Source organism: Aptenodytes patagonicus, chromosome 1 (assembly GCF_965638725.1).
Source record: "Aptenodytes patagonicus chromosome 1, bAptPat1.pri.cur, whole genome shotgun sequence".
NCBI lineage: Eukaryota > Metazoa > Chordata > Aves > Sphenisciformes > Spheniscidae > Aptenodytes > Aptenodytes patagonicus.
The window spans coordinates 154822161-154846903 of NC_134949.1; the positions used below are offsets into that span (position 1 = coordinate 154822161).

Genomic DNA, 24743 nt, shown 5'->3' on the forward strand with positions numbered 1-24743 from the left:
GGTGAAGAAATGGCAGCATGTGATGGAGCTTCTGAATTTCTCTTGTCAGCTGCTTCTCCAGCCCCATCTTTTTTTAATAAAGGATCCTATGTGAAACAGCCCGAGGAAACGCCGAAGTGGGATTACTTTTCCTTCCTCTCCTTTGTTCTGTTCCTGTTTGGGTGTGCATGGTGACAACTTTTGGGTTCATGATCGCGAACTGTTGGGGTATTTGGTTTGTTTTTTAACATTTGGGTTTCATTCAGTGTACAAAATTAAAAAGAGGGGTTGTAAATAAATCCCTCTTTCCTGTTCATCTACAGGACTTGCTGGTCAGTGTGGGTGTGAGGCTGTATACTGAACGAATCTGGCCTCTAAGGGCATCAGTGTCTTCGTGTAATTATAGGTTTTCATGACGCATGTACTAGGAGAACGTTCGTGTTATTCCAGAACTGCCATTTTTAATGTACTTTACCTTCCCAGCTTAAATTTCTGCTAATGCAGCTTCTGCGTGGCATTTGGTACATGGGAAATCCACTTTCAGTCATTTCAGCCTTTTGTTTTCTCTCCTCTCTCAGATGTTTGCCTTCTGCCCGCCCCCCTCAAAGTTAAAGCTTAGTTTCAAACTAGAACTTTAGTTTCTCATTGAATCTCTTCAGCTGCATGAAACCTGCAGGACTCAGAAGCCTTTTCCATCCCCAGGTCCAAACTGTGGCCCAGCAATGTCTGGACTGCACACGCAGAGCGGGACCCATGTGTCGGTCCCCCTTGAGAAGGAGATCTGCCCTCCAGGTGGGAGTGATGGCACGCTGGGTCTTCACACTGCCTGGGGGGAACAGGGGCCAAAGCAGTGGGCAAATGTGTCCCCTGGCTCTGTCACCCCCAGAGATGCTGCTTTCCTTGGCGTCAAATGCACACTGAGATTGGAAATAGAAAAGCTGTGCAACTTTTTGGCTTTGTGCATAAGCCTGTTTTCTCTCCAGCATCTACATCTTCTCTTATTGTCTGAGCCCGGAGCTTTGCATAAAGGAAATTGTTTTAATTTCTTTCCTTCACACACAGACTTATTTTTCATATCTGCTAGCAAGGGCTTGTTCTGATCACGAAAAAACTGAGACTGGATGTAGAATTGTATAGCAACAGGCATTTTTAGTGTGAATAATAGTAATGGCAGTAGGGTACTAAACCTTCCCTCTTTTATGAGAGCTCTGAAGATGTCAGTACAAGGCTAGCTTGTTGCATAACTTGTAAATAATTTAGGCTTGATGAGGATGGACAATTGAGTTGTATAGCTGGGATAAACATGCAATCCGAGCAGGAAACTCTTTTAAGTAACCATGATCAGGATCGAGGGACTAGCCTTGGAAATAGTTGAAGGGATTTGCCCTTAGGAGGTTTCTCTCTTGGTTGTCTTCGGAAAAGCTTGTGGCGTCCTGGGGTTTTACTGGGGGAGGTCAGCAGCGGTGCAGTCTCCGTTCCTTCAGCACAGCTCATTCAGTGACCAGCGAAGGCACCGGGGGCACATCAGGCAAGAAAGAAAATACTGTTGTCGGAGTGATTGGCAGAGGAGGTGGTTTTGGGGGAGACAACAGACAAGTATTGTCTTCACGTGGTTTTTGGTTCCTTCCTGCCTGCACGTGATTCCATCTCCTGTGCCTGCACAATGCTGCTACACAGGCTCCTTCGGGCAGTGCTGGGACCCTGCTTAAGAGCTAGCCGTCCCTCGTGCTTTTTTGTCCGGTTAACTTAATTGTTGCTTTATGGCTGCAGCCTCAGCGATGGCACTGTTGCGAACAATTTGGCTCATTTTCTCTCTTGTTTCAGATGGCATGCAGTAGAGAGGGTGTTGTGCCAAGGGGAGACAAAGCAGCCTCTGTTTTGCATGTGTTGGGAAGTGTGTTTCTAACCTGCTTGATGAAATCTTGCGGCTGAAGGTAACCAAATGTGGTCATAAGGACAGCCCTGTTCTCCCAGCCAGTTCTCACAAAACTAAGATTTTTTTGACCCTTGAAAAAGCATCACAGACGTCTTCTGCGATCGTTCTGCCTGAGCAGAGCATTGCCGGTCTGCTGCTTCTGGCACTGTGACTCTGTGCTGGCGGCAGAAGCGGCTCGGAGGCTTGTGGGCAGCTCACAGTGACAAGATGGGCTCCAGAAAGCTCGCAAACGGTAAAGCCTGTAAAGGGCTTTCTCTGCATGGGCTGCATACGTGGACAAAGGGGCAAACTCTGAGAGGCACCCTCACAGCGATGGTGGGGCGGTGCTCACCACCCACGCTATTGCTTTCTGGATGTCTAGTGCTCCTTCAGTGTCACTGAGTGCGTGGCGTGATGGATGCATTTTCTTAAGGGCGAACAGTCTGGAGGCCTTTGAACACGTGCGTGTTTGGGAAGGACTTGAAGGACGGTGCAGAGAAATGAACGTGCTGATGCCAAGGTGGGAAGAGTCTGTGGGTAAGGGGTCCGTGAAAGAGAGACCTTGCACGTGAAGTGGGACAGGCACAGTGAATGCTGCGGGTGAAAAGGTAACAGAGGAGAGAGACAGAAGGGAAATAAACTTGCATGAGGTCTTTAGCTTGAGGGTAACAAAGCTCAAAGGCTTCATAAAAGACTCTCAAGAAAGACAGGATGCAATACGAAAGTTGGAGGCTCTTGTGTGTTAAGATTTAGGAGGGACTGTATATGGACTTGTTAAATGTTTACTGCATGTCTTGATTAAAGTCTTTTCTTTTAAACAGTTTAGGCTTTCCCTCCCAAAAAGCCTGTGTTTGGTATTTTCTTTTAAGAACTATTTAATATCATATTCCCAATTCCGACACTCCGTTGTGGTGTTGGAGAGGATTGTGTTTCTCCACGTTGTGCTCTCGGCACTGCAAGCCGCTCTGCTTTATACGAACTTCCTACCTTGGCAGGCACTGGCAGGGACTTGCCCGGCGCTCAGAGTCTCATTGCTTCTGTGGTTAGGTTCCTCCCAAAATTACAATCTCCTTCCCGGCTTGGAGGCAGCGCCACCGGTCCCGGTTCAGATACCACGCTGTGTGCAATACTGCCCCAACTCTTCTCACCAAAACGTCTCCCTCGTGAGAACTTTATTAACGAGTGTGTATATTATGGATTCCAGCACCAGAAAAGGTCACCTATTGTGCTAGGCATTATTCAGACTTTCCCTGTCCTGTACGGATTCAGCTCTGAATGGATGCTGGCCAGGTCTGGGGTGCGGGGAGGAGGGAAGATGTGACACACAAGCAGAACTGTGGTTTGCAAAAGTTGGTGTTGTGATTTATCCAGGAAGATATTTGTTTGCATTTGGTGCCTTTTAGGACTTTTTTTTTTTTTTTTTAATGTGGGTGGAGAGCAGAAATTAAAAGTGAGAGGAAGGAGAAAGGAAAATAAACTGGATTTCTTGTAGGCTTCTCCTGTTTCTCTTCAACTTGCCTGTTGGGGGGAGACAGCGAGAGAAAGGCTGAGTCGCCGTGGTTCTGGTGCCTCCGAAGGCAAACCAGTTTCCTCTCCACCACTCTGGGCATCTGTGTGTTAGCACTCCCTTTCTCCTCTCATGGGCTGAGGATGCTGTCTGCCCCTCCACACAGATCCCATCTCTCCTGTGATTTAAAGAGTCCCAAATCCCGCAAGCCACTGCAGAAGCTTGTGATTCTCAGCAGCTCAGCTTACTCTGAAACCCCAGGTAGAGTGTTGCCAGCTGCCGTTCTCCAGGCAGTGCAGCTCCCTGGGTATAGGCAGGCAGAGCTTCGGGGGCAGCGTGGGGAAAGCAAAGGAAAGGAGACTAGGAGACGTCCCTTTTCCCATCCCCCTTTGCCTGCGTGTTTGGCTTTCCACTGTTGGGGAGTGGTGTTAATTCTTAAAACACTTGGTGGTAGCTTAAAATCACTGGATGCCGTTTGTGCAGGGAGAGCTGAGATTTGTCACTGTCTCATTTCTTAAATCAAAAAGGACAGTTACTGAGGGGACCAATTTGTATTCCTCTCCAAATTCCCCAGCCGTAAGCAAGCTGATCGGGTGCCGCTAGGTGGCATGCTGAGAGGTAACACGCTCGGTTTTATTTTTAATGTGCTAATTCAAATGGTTAGAAATTATCTTAGTGTACATAGGTGGAGTTCTGTGCGGGCGTTGTATGCGGTTTGTAATCTTACAGGCAAAGTCATTTTGATAAAACAGCGTTGCGGTTAGAAATCCCTAGAGATGCTGACATGTCCATTTAATCTCTGAAGGAAAACACATGGAAAGGGAGAGGAAGGCCGCTCCAAGCTTGATTTAACCACGTGAGTCTTGCAAAAGTATAGCTTACTGCAAAAATTACTAGTAATCAGACATGCTGTCACAAACAGACAGCGAATGTATAAGTATAAAACACTTACACCAGCCCCATCACAGGCCAGACAAAGAAGGTTTCAATGGGAGTTTGTATCCATAGATAATGGCTTAAAGTGGTAATTGATGCCAGCTGCATAAAATCACTAGGAAGGGCTCACCAGCTGCCTCTCTCCTCCAAGAAAAAAGGATGTACTTTTGTATTCCTTCATGAGAATGACAGTCTCTCTCTCAATTGGTTTTAATTTTCCCCTTTTGTGATCCTGGGGCCTCTGCAAACGGAGGGACTGTTAGTGGACTGTTAGTGGAGGTGGTGCAGCACATGTGTTGTCGGGAGGAGGTGAGGGACCTTCCGCCCTTGAGGCTGGCTCACACGTCCAAATCCCGGGACGGCTGCCGAAACACCTCCCTCTGCACAGGAGGATCCCTGTTGCAGATTGCAGCCTGCCTTTCCTGTGGCGCATCTGTCCATAAGGAGACCTGTGCGGAAATGGTCTTATCTGGTGACATTTTTGGGTGGGATTTATCTCGCCCTGATGTGAGACACCTGCAAGATTGGTGTCTGGATCTTGGCTCATGACCTCATCTTCCTTTTGTAGTTAGTGGGGAGAAGTAAACACCGGTAGGGTACACATTGTTTGGCCTCTTTCAGATGTCCACATTGGGATGAAATCAATTGTACCCTGGAAAAAACTGTTCCTGAATCTGGAACAGAACAATTTTGGTCTGGCCACCTTTTTTTTTTTTTATTTTTTAATTATCTTACACCAATTGCTGTACCACAGTGGTACTGCAGACTTCTCCGTGCTGATTAATCCTCACGATAGTTCCTGTCGCCACAAAGTCTTCAGGACTCAGTGCCAGGGAGTTATCGATCCACACTAAGTAAGTGGAGTCCTCCAAAGCCTGGCAAGAATTACTGGATCCATTTATTTTTGTAGGCTGGAATTTGGTGTGGATTGAACTGTAGGAGAGACACTATTTGTGTTGTGGACAAATGCTCAATGACAGCTGAAATAGGAGTTTAGGACCATTATTAGCTTTAGTTAAGGGAGATGCTTGGGGCTGCTGCAGGCCATTGAACAGGTGCTTTGACACAGCCACAAGGGAAAACTGAAAGAGCAGTAACTGCCTGCAGTCTGCTGGGTCTGTGTGCACCTTTTTTTGTTGTTGTTTGTTCTTTGGGGCTTTTTTGGGGTGGGGTTTTTTTTATTTTATTTTTCAGAAATAGATCCTGTCTAAGCGTTATCATTTTGGCTGTTGTTACAGTAGATAAACATGAACAACCTTTAGGACATCCTGCCCATTGTATTGTAAAAGCTATTGTGTTCATGTGCTGAGGGTAGGAAATAATTTTTGTATAAAAAGTCAGTACAAAATAGCAGATTAATCCAATTATACATATTAAACTCTTAGCGATTAAGTCCCAAACCATTAAGTTTAACAAAGCTCCTATTACAGTTTTTTTGCCTAAATTCAAAGTTCAGTGTGATAGTTTCTAGTATAAGCATGTTTGGTTTTTTTTTTTTAAATATATAGTCTAAATAAATAAAAAAGTCACACAACAGCAAGGACAACAGAACCAGCTGAGGAAGCACTAAGTTAGCGTTTGGCTTAAAAAGCTGTTCTGATAACGCTTTCTCCCAGGACTGCTGTTCACTGAAAACTTTGATTTACAAGATTATTTTACTGTTTTGTTCAGTGTTCCAGAAATACACAGTATTTTACTTTAAAGATGCGTCATGAGAAGATTTAAGAATAGTTTATCCCTGGTGCATTTTGGGAATTCTCTCATAATGATTTACGAGTAAGCACTGCATCCCATTATTAGTGTATTTGAAATAATTGTTTGCTTTGTAACGTAGAGTGGTTTCTTTTGCTAAAGTCATGTGTACCAGTGTGTATAAATAGTTAATGTATACATCTGCGTATGTCGTGAATAGGATATTTGATTGCTAGCGTGGTACAAATTGCAAGGAAGTTTAAGGCTTAAAATTTTCTCATGTAATCAGCTTTGACATTACAGGATAATCAAAATATGTGCTACCGTTTCCATCAGCCAGCCACCCTAGGGAGCAGAGGTTTCAGTTTCTTCCTGGAATCAATTTAAGGTAGACATTTTCCCCCTGGATATCTAAGGCTAGAAAGTTGTGGAGCAAATGGAGATTGTGCCTAAAGGGGTAAACCAGCTGCCTTTTTATTCATTGCCTGGAGAGGTGCTAGATGAGGGCGCCCGCTGTCTAGGTGTGGTAAGCGAGAGATGAGGAAGTGCGCTGGTGGTGGGATGGCGTCTGCTCCTTCTTCTCTGGTATCTGCTGGCTGCCTGCTCAGACATCACCTGAAAGCGTGTGTGGATCCTTCCATGCAACGTGTCCTGCTGTCGCTTCAAAAATGGATTGTGGGTGTTTTTAAGGAGCGGTTGCATAGCATTACCCATTTCAGCTCTTTGAAGGGACGACCGCCCTTCACCTGAGCTGCTCTCCGCTTGGCACCTCGCTGAGGCGGGGGGAGCCGGGGGAAATCCTTCCTCTGCCTTTGTGTCCCAGCATCCTGTTTACGGCCCGGGCTCCCGGCCCTCTTTTCCCAATGCACTTGCTCTTCCTCCACAGAGGCAGATGGAGGAGGAGAAAACTTGTGCACGAGGCGAACGCCTTGTCCGCGCAGCGAGGGGAATTCCTGATCTCCACCTCTGCTTTCCTGCGCCAGTCCTGTGCTGGCACTGAGGTGGGACCCTGTGGTCCCCACCGTTGGGGGACCCACCTCGAAGGGCCCGCTTCAGCAGCCGGCTGCGCTGAGCTGCTGTCTGGCATTGAAATAGAACTGGTTGCAATTTTCCAAATAAAGGAAAAAAAAAAATGAGGAAGATGGAAATAATACTCCTCTATTGTAAATTCACAGTTTTTTCTGGATTTCTAGTTTTCTGGGTTACGTAGAGTAAAAGCCTGCTAGCTATGTATTTGCTTAAGGTGTTACAAGCATAGGGTTTTTAAACAGATCCTGTCCTGCTCCATCATTGGATGAAGTCCAGTGCATCCTTCATTTGCTTTTTTGCACTACGGAAAACTTGGGAAAGTAAAGGTCAGTTTAAGGTCTCAATAAACAGGATTTTGATGGCATGAACATAGGATGTGTTTACTGAGCATGATGCTGGTATAAATTGAACTTTTTAAAAATCTACTTGTGTGAAAGAGAAGAGGAAGTGAATAATGCACGTGGTATATTAAACATATGTTTTTTGTTTTTTTTTTCCAAAGGACGAAGAAGAAGAAATCAAACTGGAGATTAATATGCTAAAGAAATATTCTCATCATAGAAATATTGCAACTTATTATGGTGCTTTCATTAAGAAAAGTCCTCCAGGACATGACGACCAACTGTGGGTAAGCAGATATTTCTCAAGCATGTTGATAAGTCTTTCCCTTTTGGATATAGTTTGAGGATGACAGAAATATCACATTATGGAAAGACAGAATTTGGTGCTTGCCTGAACAGATAGATAAGTGAGTCACATAGGCTAATCATGCATCCTTAAGAGGATGGCTGAACCAAGATTTGCTATTAGCAATGGATTTGCTCTTTAAGTAACTTTTCCCCCCCATTTCCCAGATGGATAGTAACATGTTTCATGGGAACAAGTCAGACGAGCTGAGCAGCAAGAATGTGTGGCTGTAAAAGAAAGCTGCACTTGAGAATTGTACCCATTACATTTCTCATCCCACCTCATCTGCACCCTCTAGAGGATTGAAGTTGGGGTTTGAAATGGCAGGGTACAGATATCAGTGCATGTTCTTCCATAAATAAATGGGAGTTAAAGAATAAAATGTGTTGCAATGGTGTGATCAGTTTGACTCCTTCAGCATTGGATGTGCTCTTCTTACTCCTGTTGCTGCTAATGCATTTTGCATAGCTGAGCAAGTCCAGATTCCCAGCATTAAATTACAGTGATTAAATCAGTCCTTGAAAATGTGGTAACTAATGTGAGACATATTCCATATATGTCTGACACACATTGGAGACATTTGGTTTGAATCCATTTTCTAGGCAGAGATGTAAAATAAATGATACTCTCTGCTTCATGAGGGTTTCCCAAATCAATGCTGCAGCCTGATTATTTTGCTTCGCTAGGCAGCTGGGAACTGTGTTTAATGTTGGTTGTATGCTGGTATTTGTTTTGCAGCTTGTTATGGAGTTTTGTGGAGCAGGCTCTATCACTGACCTTGTGAAGAACACAAAAGGGAATACTCTGAAAGAAGACTGGATAGCATATATCTCCAGAGAGATTCTCCGGGTAAGGAAAATAGTCTGCTCCACCTGAAAACACAGAAACAGTCTTACAGAGATGTAGCCTAGCTTGAGGTTCTGCAAGAAGCTGTTTCTGATCAATCCCGTAAGCCATGACATCACTTGGAGAGTGCGTAGGAGCAGATAGATGTCTGCTCCCCATCATTTAACTCGGTGTGAGTTGTACCGTATTGTAACAGCAGCCCTCCAGAAAATAGCAATTTTTAGTCATGAGCAGCCAGTGGAAGAACCAGTGACCTTACCTGTTGTAGAAGCTGTGAAACAGCGCCCATAAGACACTGTTTTTGAGAAGCCTGAGGTTGTAACAGTGTCATAACACGATAGGGTGCGGAATGGGCTTTTCCAAATGTGCTTGCAGCCGTCTTTCTCTGCTCCTAATCAAGTCTGTGGAGGAAGGGAGTTGTTGGCTCAGACCAGCAGTCAGGACTTCTGTGCTGCGATGTGCTTGCATACTGTATATTCCTGCAGTCTATCTAGAGCAAGCAGCTACGTCGTATGCGGTTGTGTGCTGTGGAGTGCTAGCAGACGGCGCTGCAAAAGTTTCTCAGGGAGAGGGATGCCACTTACCAGCTTTTCTAAAACTGAAGCTCTAACTAATTACTCTTCATACTTAATTTCCAGTTGGTACAGTTTAAGTGCTTTTTGAATTGGCATTTGTTTGCTGCGCTAAGTAAATCTGGTATGGTTTTCCTTGTGCTTCTTTGTAAAACAAATTGCCTCCTACCCATACCACTACACAGTATGTTTGTTCAATTGCCTCATCATAAATGAAGTTCTGAAGGGCTTTATGTTAAAGGAAACCACCACTGGCTCTTGCATAAATCAATGCTGCCGTTGTCTGTGTTACACATTTGCTCTGCCTCGGTGATTTTTAAGATGGTGAGGGAGGGCAACGTACGATTCTGGTCTCTTTCTCTAATTCCAAATGCTAGGAGAGAGTCCGGGCTGGCACATTTTAAGTTGTTTACGAGGGAGAAGAAAAGTTGAATACCTGCTGGTGGTTGTATTTCAGATCAAATGGATAGCATGCTTTAATATGAGGAAAGTTAACTTCTGCAGGACTGATCTTATGCTTGATTTGAGAACTGCGTGACCTTGGAGGTATTGCATGCTATGTTGCATTCATCCTAGGTTCTCCTTAGGTAAAGTAGTCATGCTCGCTGAGAAGAGGAAAAAATTATTTACCTCGGAAAAGAGTTAGGTGAAAGCTATTTTCTCATTCCTGTGAGAGATTTGCAAAAGGAGCCTTAATTGCTTGCTAGCAGGAACTGGAATATCTGGAAAAAAGGAATGCTAAACTCACATTGCTATGAGACATTGCAAAACCTGATTCGACACTGAGTTTGTCAGAGATGGAGGAGAGAGATTGTGTAACAGAAGGTTAAAATGAGCTAAAGTGCCAAAGATTGGTGCAGGTGGAGACACAGGTGAGGGTCATCCCAGTGGATCCCTGTGTGGTTGGAGGGGCCTGGGGACTGCAGGAGAATGGAGACGTGCCCCTCTGTCTCCTCCCCACCCTTTGCAAACCCAAATGTGTTTTTTCAGTAAGGTTAGATGGTACTCTGGAGAGAACAGATGATTATCTCTCTGGCTGGGTCGGCGTAGCAGAAGGCTTTAAAAAGTATCCTGTGTGAAGCTGTGGAAAAGCCTTCATTCCTGTGGCCACACTTAGCATTAGCAGCCAGCGAAGGGTCTCGGGGACATCAGCCGTTCACTTGATGCGCTTGTGACATGTGTGGGGAGGAGCTGTGGACGGTGGTTTTTTTGTCACGCTCATTAACTGTTTTAAAAAAAGAAAATAGCCCAATGGTTATGTAGGCAAACTGGTAAATGACCATTTAATGAAGAACATGTGTTAGGAAATATTTCTCTACAGCAACCACTACTCTCTTAACCTCTTGCAGCTGTAAAGGTTCTATTTCTTTATTTTTCATAAAATATTAAAAGCCTATGAGGGCAACACAAACAGGCAAGATGATCCCACCGGAGACTACAATTTTCCGAGCAGAGAGCTGAGGAGAAACCAAAATACAGGCAGTTGCTAAGAGGGTTGCCTGTTGTTCTCCCAATTACATTAGAGAGTAAAATGCAACATATGTCTTCCTCAGCCCTCTCTCCACATGGCTAACGCTTTAGGGCATGCATCCAGGTGCTGTCTCAACAAAAAGCACCGTATGCCAGGAGGTTTTGTTTCCTTTGGAAAGTATAAAGCTCATGCTTTTTTTTTTCTTTTTTTCTTTTGCATGTTTTTTTTTTCCTGAGGAACAATTATCTGGCTTCATATTTATGGAGGCTAGAGAAGAGAACTGCAGCTTTGCAGCAGAGCTTTTGTTTGTCGTCACTCATCCCTCGCCCTCAAACATAACTGCCAGTGCATCACCCTCCCACCCCCTTCTCGGGGGTGCATATATGCATGCTGATGCTGCCTCCTTTCTCCCTCCACTCCCCTTCTTGGACTAAATTCTGGGTGACCCTGTGTGTGTCAGATATCAGTGACGTACACTGACACTGATGTCATTTACAGTGTCATTGCATGGAGACTTTCTGGGAGCTGAACTTTCTTCACGCGATAGCTGAAAGGTGTTTGCACAGTGCAGATGTTGGGCTGTATTTAGGTGCAGCGTGTGCATGACCTGGGGCCTGTGTCTCTGCTCCGTTACCAAAAGCTGTGCGGGCGGTGTGCTGCTACGAGGCTCCTGCGGGTCCCATTGCACCCAGCTGCTGAGCAAGAGCCCGAGACCCAGTGCTATGGGCTTTGGGGGTGCTGAGTACGGGTAGTCTGTTGCTAAGCCAAGAGGCTAACTCTGAGCGTCCTCTCCTTCCTCTCCTCTTCTTAATGCAGGGGTTGGCGCATCTTCATGCCCATCATGTGATTCACAGGGATATCAAAGGGCAAAATGTGTTGTTAACAGAGAACGCAGAAGTGAAACTCGGTAAGTAGGCACACACGTCCACTTCCTCATTCATTCAACCTTTGTTTTCTGATGTTCCCAAACTGATTTTATCCTCTAAGAGCCCTGCGACATGTTGTGTATCATGTGCACTCTGTCACTGCTCCCGTGTGAATCGAGGCCCTGTACGTATTTCCTCTTGCTTTGGGAGGATGGCATGCATTTTATTAGAAGATGTTGGCTTTCATGCCGGAATCGGTGAGGGGACTGTTTTGTGCCCACCACCGAGCAGTGCGTGACTTTGGTTTGTTCTGATTCCCTTTATTCTGGACTCAGGAAGTGATGGGAGTCACTCTTTTATTTGGCTTTAATTAAAATAGCACCTGCTGTGCAGGTTCTGGACACAAAAATACAATCTGGACGGCACACTCAAGGGAGCTGTGGCATCAAGTTCAAAACGCAGTTCCAGCTCTGGCATGCCTGCTGAAAATCGTGCTCATCCCTGGCCTCTTCTCTCCCTTTCAAGTGGACAAACTTTTTTTCCTTCTCTCTAATCTGTCTCTTCCAGTTTCCGCACACTTTAACTTTCTGTGTTTGTATCACGCTACATTCGCCACCTTTTTTTGGTTAAATATAGAGCCATGCTGAAGCCCTCCCACCCAGCCCACATCCCTTCTGTTTTGCATTACACCTTCCTGCAGCACGAGGCATGGGAAGATGTCCCGGCTGCTGGAGGAGGAAGCTCTCGGGAGAGCTTTCCTCCTTTTGGTCCAAAGTGGAGCACGGTAGCTCCCAAACTGTTGCTCCCACTGAGCTCGTCTACACCAGTTCGTCAGTGTCGCTCAGATGACGGATGCAGTGAAGCTGACACAGCCCTCCTAGAGCAGATGCAGTTACTGGTATAGAAAGGCATATATCACTGTTGTCGTGAGTGGGAGAACTGAAGGGAGGACAACACCCTTGTAATGTAATCGCTCTGTAATGAAATGGGCATCTCTTTTGCAACACGTGTGCGTATGTGCTCAAAGTTGGCACCTCTTGAATAATCCTCATCTTTAGCTCCTATCGGCACATCTGCTCTGTGCATTAGAGCAGAGAGCAGTTCGCTGAGCAACAGATTATTTTTGCTGTCCGATTGTAGAGCAGAAAAGGTGGACAGCTGAAAAGGAGACGTGTTCACGTGTATGGTTTTCCCATAGCATGAGAGGTACCTTTGGGAAGCAGCTCCTTCTCTATAGGCAAAGGTGCTTGGCTTCACCAAATTGGGAAGGGAATAGCCCTTCCTCAGCCTCCCAGGCAGTATTTTTGCAGCTGTACGTTCCCTTCTGTACAGGCAGGCCGGTGAGAGATGCAGGAGAGGTGGTCGTACGCTGCCGTGTCTCTTGATGCTTGTGGCCCAAGCATGTTGCATGTGAACCACAAGGGCTCGGCTGCCTCAGCATTAATCATCATATTTCTCCTCAGCATGGTCCTCCCACGTGGAACATCCACAGGGCTTTATTTCCAAATCACCTTACAGAAGTAATCACTGCATTATTTTTACTCTCTTATTTTATTTTACTCTTTTCCCACCCGCAGTGGATTTTGGTGTGAGCGCTCAGCTGGACAGGACAGTTGGCAGGAGAAACACTTTTATTGGAACTCCATACTGGATGGCTCCAGAAGTTATTGCCTGTGATGAAAATCCAGATGCTACGTATGATTACAGAGTAAGAGAGTCCTGTTGACAGAAAAAAACCCACCCCAACATACAAAAAACCCTACACTTGCAGTATGAACATCTGTGAACGATGGCAGTTTTTGAGACTTCTTATGCTTTCTAGGAGTAATGTTATTTTGTGTGGGTATGTTCTTACTACAGGAGTACAAGGTATGGGTCACTGCCAAATTGTGACCTTTAACAGTTGCCGTCACTTGTATTATCATAGCTTCAAGACATAAGGAGTAGGACTTCAGTGTGCTGTAGGTGCTCAGAGAAGGCAAAAAAGAGTTTAACTGGAAACGCTCGTGTTCTCAATTTGTATAATGATTGTACTTTAAATTGTGTTAGACTATGTCCCAGTTATTGTAATAACCCAGAACAATGCATTTTAGGTGTTGCCTTAAATAGAACCACCGTCTGGAGAGCCAGTGAAGTACAGAAGGAGCTCTTTAAACCATGTCTATTCCTGATTTCAAGATACATATACATGTTGATAAAAATTTATCTGTCGCAACATTTTTCAACAAAGATAATTTTTTACATCGTTTGCTGCAAACCAAAGATTAAATTACTGCGAAACCATAATTGGCTTGATGATATTTGCAGTACCCTTAAGAATATTATGTATGTGTATTTAAGGTTAAATTTCTCTAGTGAAAGCATCCTGTAATCTTAAAAGTTCTTCTCAGCTTGCTTTAATGAAAGCACAAGGAAAGAAAAAAAAGTGAAAATACACTTTTTAAAAAATCTTCACTTAGACTAATGCAGTTGTTCCAACTTTTAACCAAGAAGGGCAACAAAGATATCAGAAAGCCTGTGATTAAGGCCTTACAATGAATTTTAGAGCTGAATATCAGTTATATCTATTTGCTGAGATTGATAGTGGTGTTGGCTATCAGTACGTTTGTGTATGTCTAAATCTATTTAAAAAACCCAGATTATTTGAATTGGTGTTTTTGTACCTTTTGACTAACATTGATCAGATTGATCCTATTTCTCTTGATTTAATCGGTTTTTACACCCATCAGTTCATTTTACGAAAGGTAATGTTTTATATCTTTGCAGATGGAGTTATTAGGAAGGAAGGGTGGCTATTAAATGATCTAATAAAGGAGAAAAACTCTGCAATATTTGTTAATGCAGTAGTGATGTGAAAAATACCACTTACTCTGAAAACACCTGTTTATTGTTCCTGGTGGAGCCTGTAGGGCTCTCTCCCCCAAAAAATTTGTGGTTGAAAGATTTTGTAAGATCATGAGTCTGTGCAGTTTAGCTTAAATGGCTGGATTGGACCAAGAGAAAAGATTGCCTTGCTGGGTCTGAAAATGCAAGCTTTAGAAATGCTTCTCTGCTTGTAGTACAAGAAGAGCTTATTTGCTCATTAGTTTTGACTAATTTTTTAAAAAGTCATTATTGTGACCAGAGATGAAGACTGCTTTGCTCAAGAACAGCTCTCTTTCAGCAGTCTCCTCCGGTGTTTTGCCCCTTAAGCTGCAGCAGTCTCTGGAGTTGGTTCCTCGCCAGGACTCTTCCAGCTCTTGGCTGTGTGTGACCCTCCTGGCTCTCGTCCAGGCTCTCCCTAGTCAGGGGTGCTGGCCAGAGGTGGTACCTTGAAAGGCTCCCACCGAAGGACTCTTGGTCGGTAACGGTTCAAGCAAAGCTGAGATGGTGGGGAAGGAACATTTGCTTTGGCTCCAAGCAACATGTCCCACAGAGGTTTCTTGCAAGTTTAGCAGTGATGGCTATTCCCCTAGATAAATCTATTATTTGATTACTGGGACTAGAAGAAAGTTCAGGACTGGGTGTATTCCACTAATCTGTATTTGTTTGTTTATTTTCTGGTTTAGACACTGAAAAAGACCTGCCAGGTTTGGTTTTTTTTACCCCACAGTCTTCATATCTCCATCTTTTGTTTGGGGGAACGGGTACAGTGTTTTCTGTGAATCTACTATAGGGAAACGTTCAGTCCTTCGTAAACAAGGATTGAAAAGTCTGTTGTTTCATAGACTTAGCTTTGGGGCCAACGTATTTTTCATTGTCCTAACGTGAATATATTTTTATGTGTTACTAGAAAGGGTTGTTTGCATACTCTGTATGAATACGTGCATGCATTTGTGTATATACATGTATTATATGACAAGTAGGATTTTTATGATACTGTTAGAAAAAAAAGTGGCTTATATTATTTCAATAGCCTTGGTATTTGGTTTCAGTCTCACCTACAGGGCCTCTGTAAATAGTACTGTCTTGCTGTCTGAATGGGTAAATCCACCTACTAACATATGGTCTCTCTCTTTTTATGCAGAGTGACCTTTGGTCATGCGGCATTACAGCCATAGAGATGGCAGAAGGAGCTCCCCGTAAGTGATACGTGTGCTTCTCCAGTAGGCTGATTAAGACTGAAACATATACTTGGGAGATGCTGGTTGTAATCTAAGCCTAGTTTTGAGGTTTCTGAAAGTATCCTCATGTTATTTCTGTTCTCTTTGGTTTTGCCTGCCCTATAAATATAAAATCCCATAAATAGCAATGCTTTTGATAAAGATAGGATTGTGTCTAAGCACTACAGTGCAGACTGCAGTAATTTAATTTCTATAGCAGGAATATTTGGAAGCTAATTGAGCAGCAGAGTTTCTTCCTATGGGTAGTATATTGTGTTTTGGTGTTCTGTCCCAATTTGTGTATGGCCTGGCCTGGGATGCTGAAACCTCAGCCGGGGAGAGGTGCAGTGGGGCCTCGAGAAATCTGACCTTAATGAAAAAAGCGTCTGTAGCAATTGTTTCTGTGTTGGCTTTCTGTTGGTCTGGGTAATGCTAACATTGCTTCTCCTTTTGTTTCCACTCGTCGGTTGGCGGTGTTGATCTTCCTTAGCAGTGGCATGACCTAAACTGCAAAAGCGTTTTCAACACAGAGTATTGAACTTAATGCTCCCTGCTTGAGAATACCCATCAGTTGATATGGGTATTTTTGAGACAGAAGCCTGGAAACCAAAAATGCACAACTTTTTATAGCTTATTTTCCCCTCACATACTTAATTCTTTCTTAATATTAAGGCAAACAGCAGATATGTGCAAGAAAGAAGGATTTAAAAAGAAAAGAAATTAGGCATGATGTTTTGGCTTTCAATGTAATTTCTATGAAAATCCTTACTGAACTAGCAAATATGCTTACCCCCAACCCCAGCTGGAGCTCTGTATTTAAAAAATAACAGCCTAACAACATAAAGGTACCTAAGAGTGAGTTAATTAAATTTTTTTACACATAAACAACCACCACAATACAGCCCAGCTTGAAACCTCTGTCTTTGAAATAACCATGTTGAAATGAAGTATTGATATTTTCCTAGCTAAAAAAATGGTCATTTCATTATAGCCGCTGCCTGATATTTTTGCTATTGTTGTTGTTAATGTAAAATTTATAAATCAAAGAACAACGCTCTTGTTTTGATTCATGTTTTAGGAGGTCTGATGGTTTGGTTTTGCTTTGTTTTCCTCCTAATTGCACATTTGCATGAATGCCCATGTGAGAGCTGCTCCCAGGACACCTCAGCCAGCGCTGTATGAACAGCGTTTGAGCTACCACTTGACCTCCTTTTTGCCGTACCTTTTTTTTCAGTGCATTGGGTTGCCTGGGTGGCTTTCAATTAAAAGCTGTGTCTGTGGGGTTTGTAAGCCTGGAACTGGACAATAATATTTTTTCATTTCCAAACCGAAGCAGAGCTTGACCCCTCTTTTTGTAAAAGCGCAAGAGGGGTATTTGAGCAGTAAGCAAAGATCCAACGTAAATGCTGAACAGCTCTTGCCTTGGTCTATCCTCTGGCATGTGGGCTCTGCCTCCTCTTTCAGCGACGGCTGAAGAGTCCATCTCTAAGTTTGGTGGTCTGATGGGATCCACAGGCATCCAAGGGGCTTTTCTGCAAGGTTGTGGCCCCTTATTTCTGCATCCAGAATCCTCTTCACATCAGTCTGTTTCTCCTGAATTTCTGCTGTGTGGAAAACGTTACCTCTTCCTGCAGTGATTATTCAGGCTGAGGCCGATGTTGCAAGAGGTTAAGCATAGCAAGATGGTAAAAACAGAGGATTTGCTTCTAGCGTCCTTTCTTGGGCAGCCTCCCTCCCTGCTCCCTTGTTTCCCTGCCTTGGCTCTGCCGTGGTGCTTTTGTTCTGCAGCAGGAGGAAAGTGTCTGCTGAAACCAAGGGTACTTCTTTTGACAAAAGTCGTTGGTTTGCATTTCAGTTCTGCAGGGAATCCTTTTTTTGATACAGACCCTCCCATGCTTCAAAACCATCAAGGCCTTGGAACAGAGAAAAGCTCCAAGTCTGGAGAAAAAAATGAGGCATCCTGCTTTAATTGCCCGCATAGTGGGAGAGGAGGGCAGGTGGAGTGAAGTTTGTTTGAAACAGTAACTATGTCATTCTTCCGTTATGCCATCATGTTCTCCCAATATTTTATTGACCGGAACATAAGTTATATGACTTGGGGCTGGAGGAGGGCTGCGCACAGATGTTCCCATCGTGGTTGAGTCTGAAGGTTAATAAATGCCTCGATCTCTTTCTCTTTTTGGGGCTGCCCTTGGCACATTGAGCTGTGGAATTGTTGTCATTTCAGGCTAATTCCATTTAGTTGTGTTGCTGTCTGCATCTGCTGCATGTGCAGTCGGGATGGTGGGGATGGTTGGGGAAACTGAACCCGTGGTAATGACAGAGAGTAACTAAGCCAACATCTATATGTTCCTGTTCGGGTTTGTTTTCTTTCCTTCAGCGCTTTGTGACATGCATCCCATGAGGGCACTCTTTCTGATACCCAGGAACCCTCCCCCACGGTTAAAATCCAAGAAATGGTATGTATTAGTTATATCTTGTTTGTAGCCCTTTCTGTAGCATGATGTTTTCTTGGGTCTTATCGCATGCTGTTTTGTTACCGCTTCCACAGAACTGTAAAGCAGTTTAAGTTTGCAAAAATCACTTTTTATCTTCTGTGCCACTGAATCAAAGCATGAAACAAAAAGCGTGCGTTGTTTATTTAGCTCTGTTTGTCCCAGAAAAATTTTATCTCGAATTGTGTGAAAGTAAAAACCAAGCTTTTTTTCTTGACAGAGCAGCATCTGTATTAAGGTGACAAATGGATCCATATTTTAAAAAATAAACTCCCGCAGCACTCTTAATATGCAGTATGTTTTCTCAGATGTATCATAACACAGAAACAGAACGGTACTGTAGTGTTCTAGTTGCTAAGTTGAAAGGAGCTATTAAAACTAATGAAGGCTTTTACTATAATTATTGTAAACGATTGGAATTGAGTGTGCACTTCTTGCCAGCTGAGAAGAATCCATTAGTATCGGAGGATTTCCTCCCAGTTACTGGTTACAACTGGCACGTATAAAACAAAAATACTCCCTAGAAAGAGGTTTCTTATAGATTGAATGTGATCACAGGATGCTGTGATCCTGTCAAAATAATGAAGTGATTTGACTGCCTATTCAATATCAATGTAATAAAAACTTGGCTTGCTTGCAGAGCTTGGTCTTTGCCTGGATTGACTTATTTATGCACTTGTACTGTCAAGGCATCCCTCTCCCTCTCTCATACTTGCTTTCTGCATGCTAAACTAATAGAGATGCATATACAGTATTTGCATAGGCCTTTCATTAACCTTTTTATTTGGAATAATAACACTTAAGGTGTGAGGAATAAAAAAAACCCAACGAAGTTACCTTGAATTCAGCCTCTTGGATTACAGTAGGAAAGTGAAGCGATGGATGGAAACCGTTGTCATTTTTACACTTAACCATGTAGTGGAGGTGTTTGCTGCCCAAGCACGGGAGCAGGTTGAGAGCACCTAGCAATCCAAAAGTGACTCTGGCCAAAGCCAGTGCTGCTGTGACTCAACTGTTTTGATAGTGTGCTCAGTGGCAGGTTATGAGAAAATAGGCCAAATGATGAAAAATGCAGTTTTGAGTATTTCCATTATTGGCGTTTTGCAAGGCGGCTTGTTTGGTGACTTCTATCTGGAGAGGTCCTCTTTCAAGAGTTCAAATGAAGTGCAAATTTAGGAAAGTGGTGCTCCAGCTCAGCTAACTCCCATACCCTGTCACTTTATGCGGTGTGCAGGAGGAGCTCAGTTCAGTTCATGCCCTTAAATTGCATCAGTGAGAATTTGACCCCAGGTGCCTGTGTTGAACAGACAACATTGTTTGACACCTGCCTGTTGTTCTATGAAGATTTTTTTGTGTGTGGCTCTTCAGGTAAAAAATAAAATAATCTTAGATATCTCAGTGAGCCCAGGTGCGTACAAAAGCAGCACAGTGCTGCTTGTGTCAGGGGAATGTTGGCCACAGATCTTGCGGCTTTCGATACGGCTGTTCTGAAGCAGACGTGCCCTTAGATAGCACGGGCAGGTGGAGACACACCAGAGCTGCCCTGCCTGTTCTCCAAGCAAGCTGGATGCTACCCAGCTCTGGTCCAGAAGTAGCAGAGCTGGGTTTGCGTGACTTGCCTTCACTAATAGATCCTGCCTTTCAGGGCAATTATGCCTGTGAAAGAGGGCACATTACCGTGAGGCTGTGCCTAAGCACTGCAGGTATGTTGGTGTTGCCCTGTGTCCGTCCAGCATTGTGTCCATCCAGCCCAGTGCTCAGCTGGAGCACATTCAGCTCTGTTTAGGAGGCGTGCTTGCATTTGTACCATCCTCTGGGACGTGATGCTCTTTGAGGAAAGGAATTAGACTTTGAGGAAGAACAGAAAAAATGTTTGCGCTGAGTTTTACCTGTGATCTTGTTTTGTTTTGTTTTTTTTCCCTCCCTGCTTTCTCAGGTCAAAAAAGTTTTTCAGCTTTATAGAAGGTTGTCTAGTGAAGAATTACACGCAGCGACCTTCTACAGAACAACTCTTGAAACATCCCTTTATACGTGACCAACCAAATGAAAGGCAAGTCCGAATCCAGCTTAAGGACCATATAGACAGGACCAGGAAGAAGAGAGGAGAGAAAGGTATGCAGCTTCTAAAAATCAAGCGTTGCAGTTTGTTAAAAATACATATTTTTGACCTGCTTTGCATTCTAAATCCCCACCCCTAGAAAAGTTCCGAACAACTGAAACCCTTGAAAAGTTATTTTTCAATTCATATTTTGACTATCAGCAGGCTTTTAGGTTTTGTTCTGTCCTCTAAAGAGAAAGAATCAATTTCAAGTGTCTTATTTTCAGATAAGTTAAATTTACTCGCTTCTGGGCCACTGCCTTTTCCATACAAGCATTAAATAGTATTTAGGAGGATATTGGCATATATGCCTTCCCCTTTTTTGGTCTGTGGTAGGTTCATTCCTGGAATGGAGCCATAAATCAGACTCGCAGGAAATAACCCATCACAAGAGCTATGAAGCAAATGTCTTGGGCAGCCTGTTCGCTTTATTCAGGTGCTGAGGTTCTCCAGGTGTCTTGTCTTACATATAAAACCTGGTGTCATTCAGGGAATTTGCTGAAAGTTTGCTGCAAAGCACTGTGCTGCTTTACAAGTGTGGGAAGATGGGCTTGTATATGTAGAATGAGTTCTAGGGTCTGCGATAGATCTTCTCACTGAAGGAGATAGGAACCGGTTCACTAAGGCGCTACTGCAACTCCCCACTGTCCTAAAATTAAAGATAAGCACTATCTAGGCCTTTGTTTCTTTCCTGTTAGATGAGACAGAGTATGAATATAGTGGAAGTGAGGAAGAAGAGGAGGAAGTGCCTGAACAAGAAGGAGAGCCAAGGTAATAATTGCTTTTGGGAGGGCTCTGGGCAGTCCATGCCAAATAAGTCTAAGGGTCTGTGACTATAAATCAGGAGCACGCTAAATTTCTGTCTCTCTATTAAGTGCACGCACAAGCCACACAAACCACCCAAAGGGTTTGAATACCTATTCTGTGACTGCTAAAGGTTTTAAAGCTCCCCCTCATATGGCTGAGAGCCAGCGAGCTCTGGATGGAGGGAGATTTACGGCAAATATGATTGGTCAGGGGCTCCACAATGTCAGAGTTGGTCCTTACTTTGCTTGGCCTCATTTCACACCTTCCACTGAGAGCATGTGTTTGACATGCATCCAGTGTCTTCGCTCCAAAAGAGACGAGATTAAAATTTAACATCATGCTATATTTTATTAATGTTCCCCTGCTTTGGAAAAGGTATTTAATGGCCCATCAGGCTTTATTGTACGGGAGGCTTTAACTTCCTCTTGTTGCAGTTCCATTGTCAATGTGCCTGGAGAATCAACCCTCCGACGTGATTTCCTGAGACTGCAGCAGGAAAACAAGGAACGGTCCGAGGCCCTTCGGAGACAGCAGCTGCTGCAGGAGCAGCAGCTCCGCGAGCAGGAGGAGTACAAGAGGCAGCTGCTGGCAGAGAGGCAGAAGCGCATCGAGCAGCAGAAGGAGCAAAGGAGGCGGCTAGAAGAGGTAGAGACAGGAGGCTGGAGCTCAGGGGGCAAAAAAGCCCCTCTTCCGCTTGTGTTTCCCATTCCCGTGCCCATTTAAAAAGAGTTCCCTGTAGCCCCAGCACATCTCAGGAAAGAAACCGACATGTGCAAATCCACTGGCAAACGTAGAGCAAAGCACTTAAATCCATGTCTGGCTACTTGAATATGAGCTGTCTTCCAAAGCGTTTGAATATCCAGCAGCTCCTGTGGAGGCAACAGGAGCCAAAGTTGGGTTGTTTGAAGGTATCTGGGGGGAGGCTGTGTCTTGGTCTCTGTTCCAAAGAAGAGGCAACATGTCTAGACTTTAGGTAGCTGTAGAGAAGGGGAGACGTTAATTATTCCCAGATGGATTTCTTCTCAAGATTACTTCTTTTGGGGCCATGACATGCTTCAAATTTCCCTTTAAAGCTTTCTCAAACATCTGTGTTTGGCACTCATTCATGGTAGGTAGAAGCCTATTTTTTAATGTATTACTCTCTCATGCATAGTAGCATGATGACTAAAAGCCACCTAGATTTATAAATATGATTTATAAATCAGTGTTAAAATTATAATTCTGCAAAAATTACAAATATGTAAATCATACTTTTGTGATATGGTAAGTATGCAATTTGCATACACTACCCAAAGATAAAAGAAGATGAATGTACATGTACAGTATTGTTCTGTCATACTTTTCACCTCCTAAGATCTCGTGTGCCTTTATATATATGTAGGTGGAATATGCAGTGTAAGCTTCAAAGGTGGGAGGATTTCAAAACAGTTCTTCAGGCCAGAGCTGGGTATGACACAGAGCTGAAACCAATCCTTTGGCTCCTCAGGAAGTGCAGGGTCAAATTCCAGTCGTCCTTAAATGACCTCTTGCTTGAGTCGCTGTTTCAACTGTTGACTTAGCAATGATGAAAAAACTACACCCAGTCTGGTTTTCCAAATCCTGGTAATGTTTAAGGAGGACGCAACCAGGACCAAATGTTGATTTGCATCCCGCAATGTGTTTACATAACAAATAATGCAAAATTCCAAATAGCTTTCTGGGTCACATTATGCTCCTTATCCCTCTTTTCAATGTGCAAGTGAGTTTATTGCTACTATAAGGACGGATTGGTAGCAAAGACTTAGCCACACATGAAGCCAGGAGGAGGTACAAGGGGGAGGCATATAAACTCAATTTTTCTTCTGTTTCTTCCCCACCCTTCTGAGATTGCCAAGATAAACATCGTACCTCTTCCAACTGTTTTTAGACTCTGGCTCTGTAGCGATTTTGTGGGGGGAGCAGATAATAAAAAGAGGCTAGGAAAATACAAAAATAAAATATTTTATTGATATTGTTAAAGGTGGGCAAAAGTTGAGATACCGTTTAGCCTCTAGAATTTTGCTTAGTATGGGGATCAATTAGTTCTTTTAAATGCCTCTTTAATCTCCAAGGTTCTGCAGGCGGTACTTTTTTGGCAAGGAAGGGGATTGCGATTAAATTATCTAGGTCATTTAACTTTAGTAATCAATGCAACCCTTAAAATCTGGAATTTCTTTTTAAAATAAAGGAGATGCTGCTGCTAGTAATGGAAACAAAGCAATGCACCTCTTTGCTGCACAGGGTTGAACTTTTTGGGGATGTTGCAGAGATCATAATTTAATGAGCAATTAAAAAGAAAAGGCAGTTACCTGAAAGTTATGTTTAATCAGTCCTGCTTTTTAAAACACAAAACAGAATTAACAACTTCAGCAACCACAAGATGGCATGTAGTGTAGGTTGATGATATTACTGAGTAAGGTTACACAGTAAACCATGTAAAGTTTGTAAGAGAAAAGCCTTTACCTTTTATTGAGTCTATAACCTCAGTCTGGTTCCCTTAGAAACATAGTATGAATGATGAGCTATAAAGGTTTCCTTTTGCACGTGGTGGGGTGGGCATATTGTCCTTAAAGTGAATTTAAAAAAAGGCTCACACTGAGTTTTCAAAAAAACCCACTTAGTTTGTTGGATCTTGTGTTGGAAAAATGCATGATCCCAAGTGATTCTTAACAAAACAACAGCCAAAACAAGCTCTTTAAGATGGGGGAAGGGTGGTAGACACATATTTAGATAAACATCAGTGTTGTGACACAATTGAAGGCCAAAATATTGAAATGTGGTCACTTTGTCCTTAACTCACCCCCCTGTTTTCATGAAGCCAGTAAACAATGAAAAACTTGGTAATGTGAGTTAAGATTAGTGTCATAGAATCTCTGGGCTTCCATCAGTTTGTTGACATTTTTACCAAGCCTTGCTTTCTTGTAATTTTTCCTTGTGTAGAGTAAGTGTGTGTTTGGGTATACTTGTTTGACGTTCTTTGGGAAGAATTTTATGCATTAGATAGTCTCCCTGGACAAGTTGCTTATACTTTCCCCCCTTCTCCCCCCCCAGCTTCCTAAATTAAAATTGAGGGCTTGTTCTTACAATGCTGGCACAGAGCCTAGACAGTTTTGACCGAGACTGCAACAGGAACGGTGTTTAGGACATCTGCCAAAAACTGTAATTCTTAGCAGTATTAGAGAGAAGATTACTTTTTAAAAGGCATATAGGTGACTTCTAAAACTTGTTGTTGCAGGAACCTTATAATTTGTGTATTACTTAGGAGGTGGAAATGATACGTGGTCAAAGTGCATAAAATTACCTGAAACATTTTGGGAAGGGGATTGCTTGTCCTCCCCCACCCACGCCTTTAAAAATCATATAACGATTAGTTGCATAAATATCAGCTGTATGTCATATAAATGTTGAGATGGTTAAAACAAGAAATCTGAGCTGTGACAGGCTGTTCTAACATGGGTCTATGTTTCTGTTCAGCAACGTGGAGACACCAGTGCTCAGTGTGATGGGTATGGAAAGGCATTTGAATCTGTACTTTGCAGAACTGAGTCTGGTTTGGGAAATTCAGAATTAGCCGTGGTGGAATCCCATTCTGTGTGGACCTCCACAGTTCAGGATAACTTCATTAAATGATGTCTCTGTCCCTGGTTATGAGAACCTAAGATGGATGGTTTTGAAGTGGTAGGTTGTAGCTCCATTGGCAAGTAGTATAGTCCAGTAGAAACAGATTTGTGGAGCACAATAAT

The 24743-nt window shown here is 43.4% G+C and overlaps 1 protein-coding gene across 8 annotated transcripts in view; it reads left to right on the forward strand.

Moving 5' to 3' along the window:
- MAP4K4 (mitogen-activated protein kinase kinase kinase kinase 4) overlaps nt 1-24743 on the forward strand; it is a 163189-nt gene that overhangs the window by 96123 nt on the left and 42323 nt on the right. For all 8 annotated transcript variants that reach the window (XM_076359720.1, XM_076359713.1, XM_076359744.1 and 5 more), the window contains exons 4-12: nt 7561-7686; nt 8484-8594; nt 11451-11541; nt 13078-13208; nt 15507-15561; nt 17963-18041; nt 20014-20189; nt 20874-20946; nt 21417-21627. In XM_076359720.1, the coding sequence (XP_076215835.1) occupies nt 7561-7686; nt 8484-8594; nt 11451-11541; nt 13078-13208; nt 15507-15561; nt 17963-18041; nt 20014-20189; nt 20874-20946; nt 21417-21627 (1053 nt within the window). The remainder of the gene's footprint in view (nt 1-7560; nt 7687-8483; nt 8595-11450; nt 11542-13077; nt 13209-15506; nt 15562-17962; nt 18042-20013; nt 20190-20873; nt 20947-21416; nt 21628-24743) is intronic.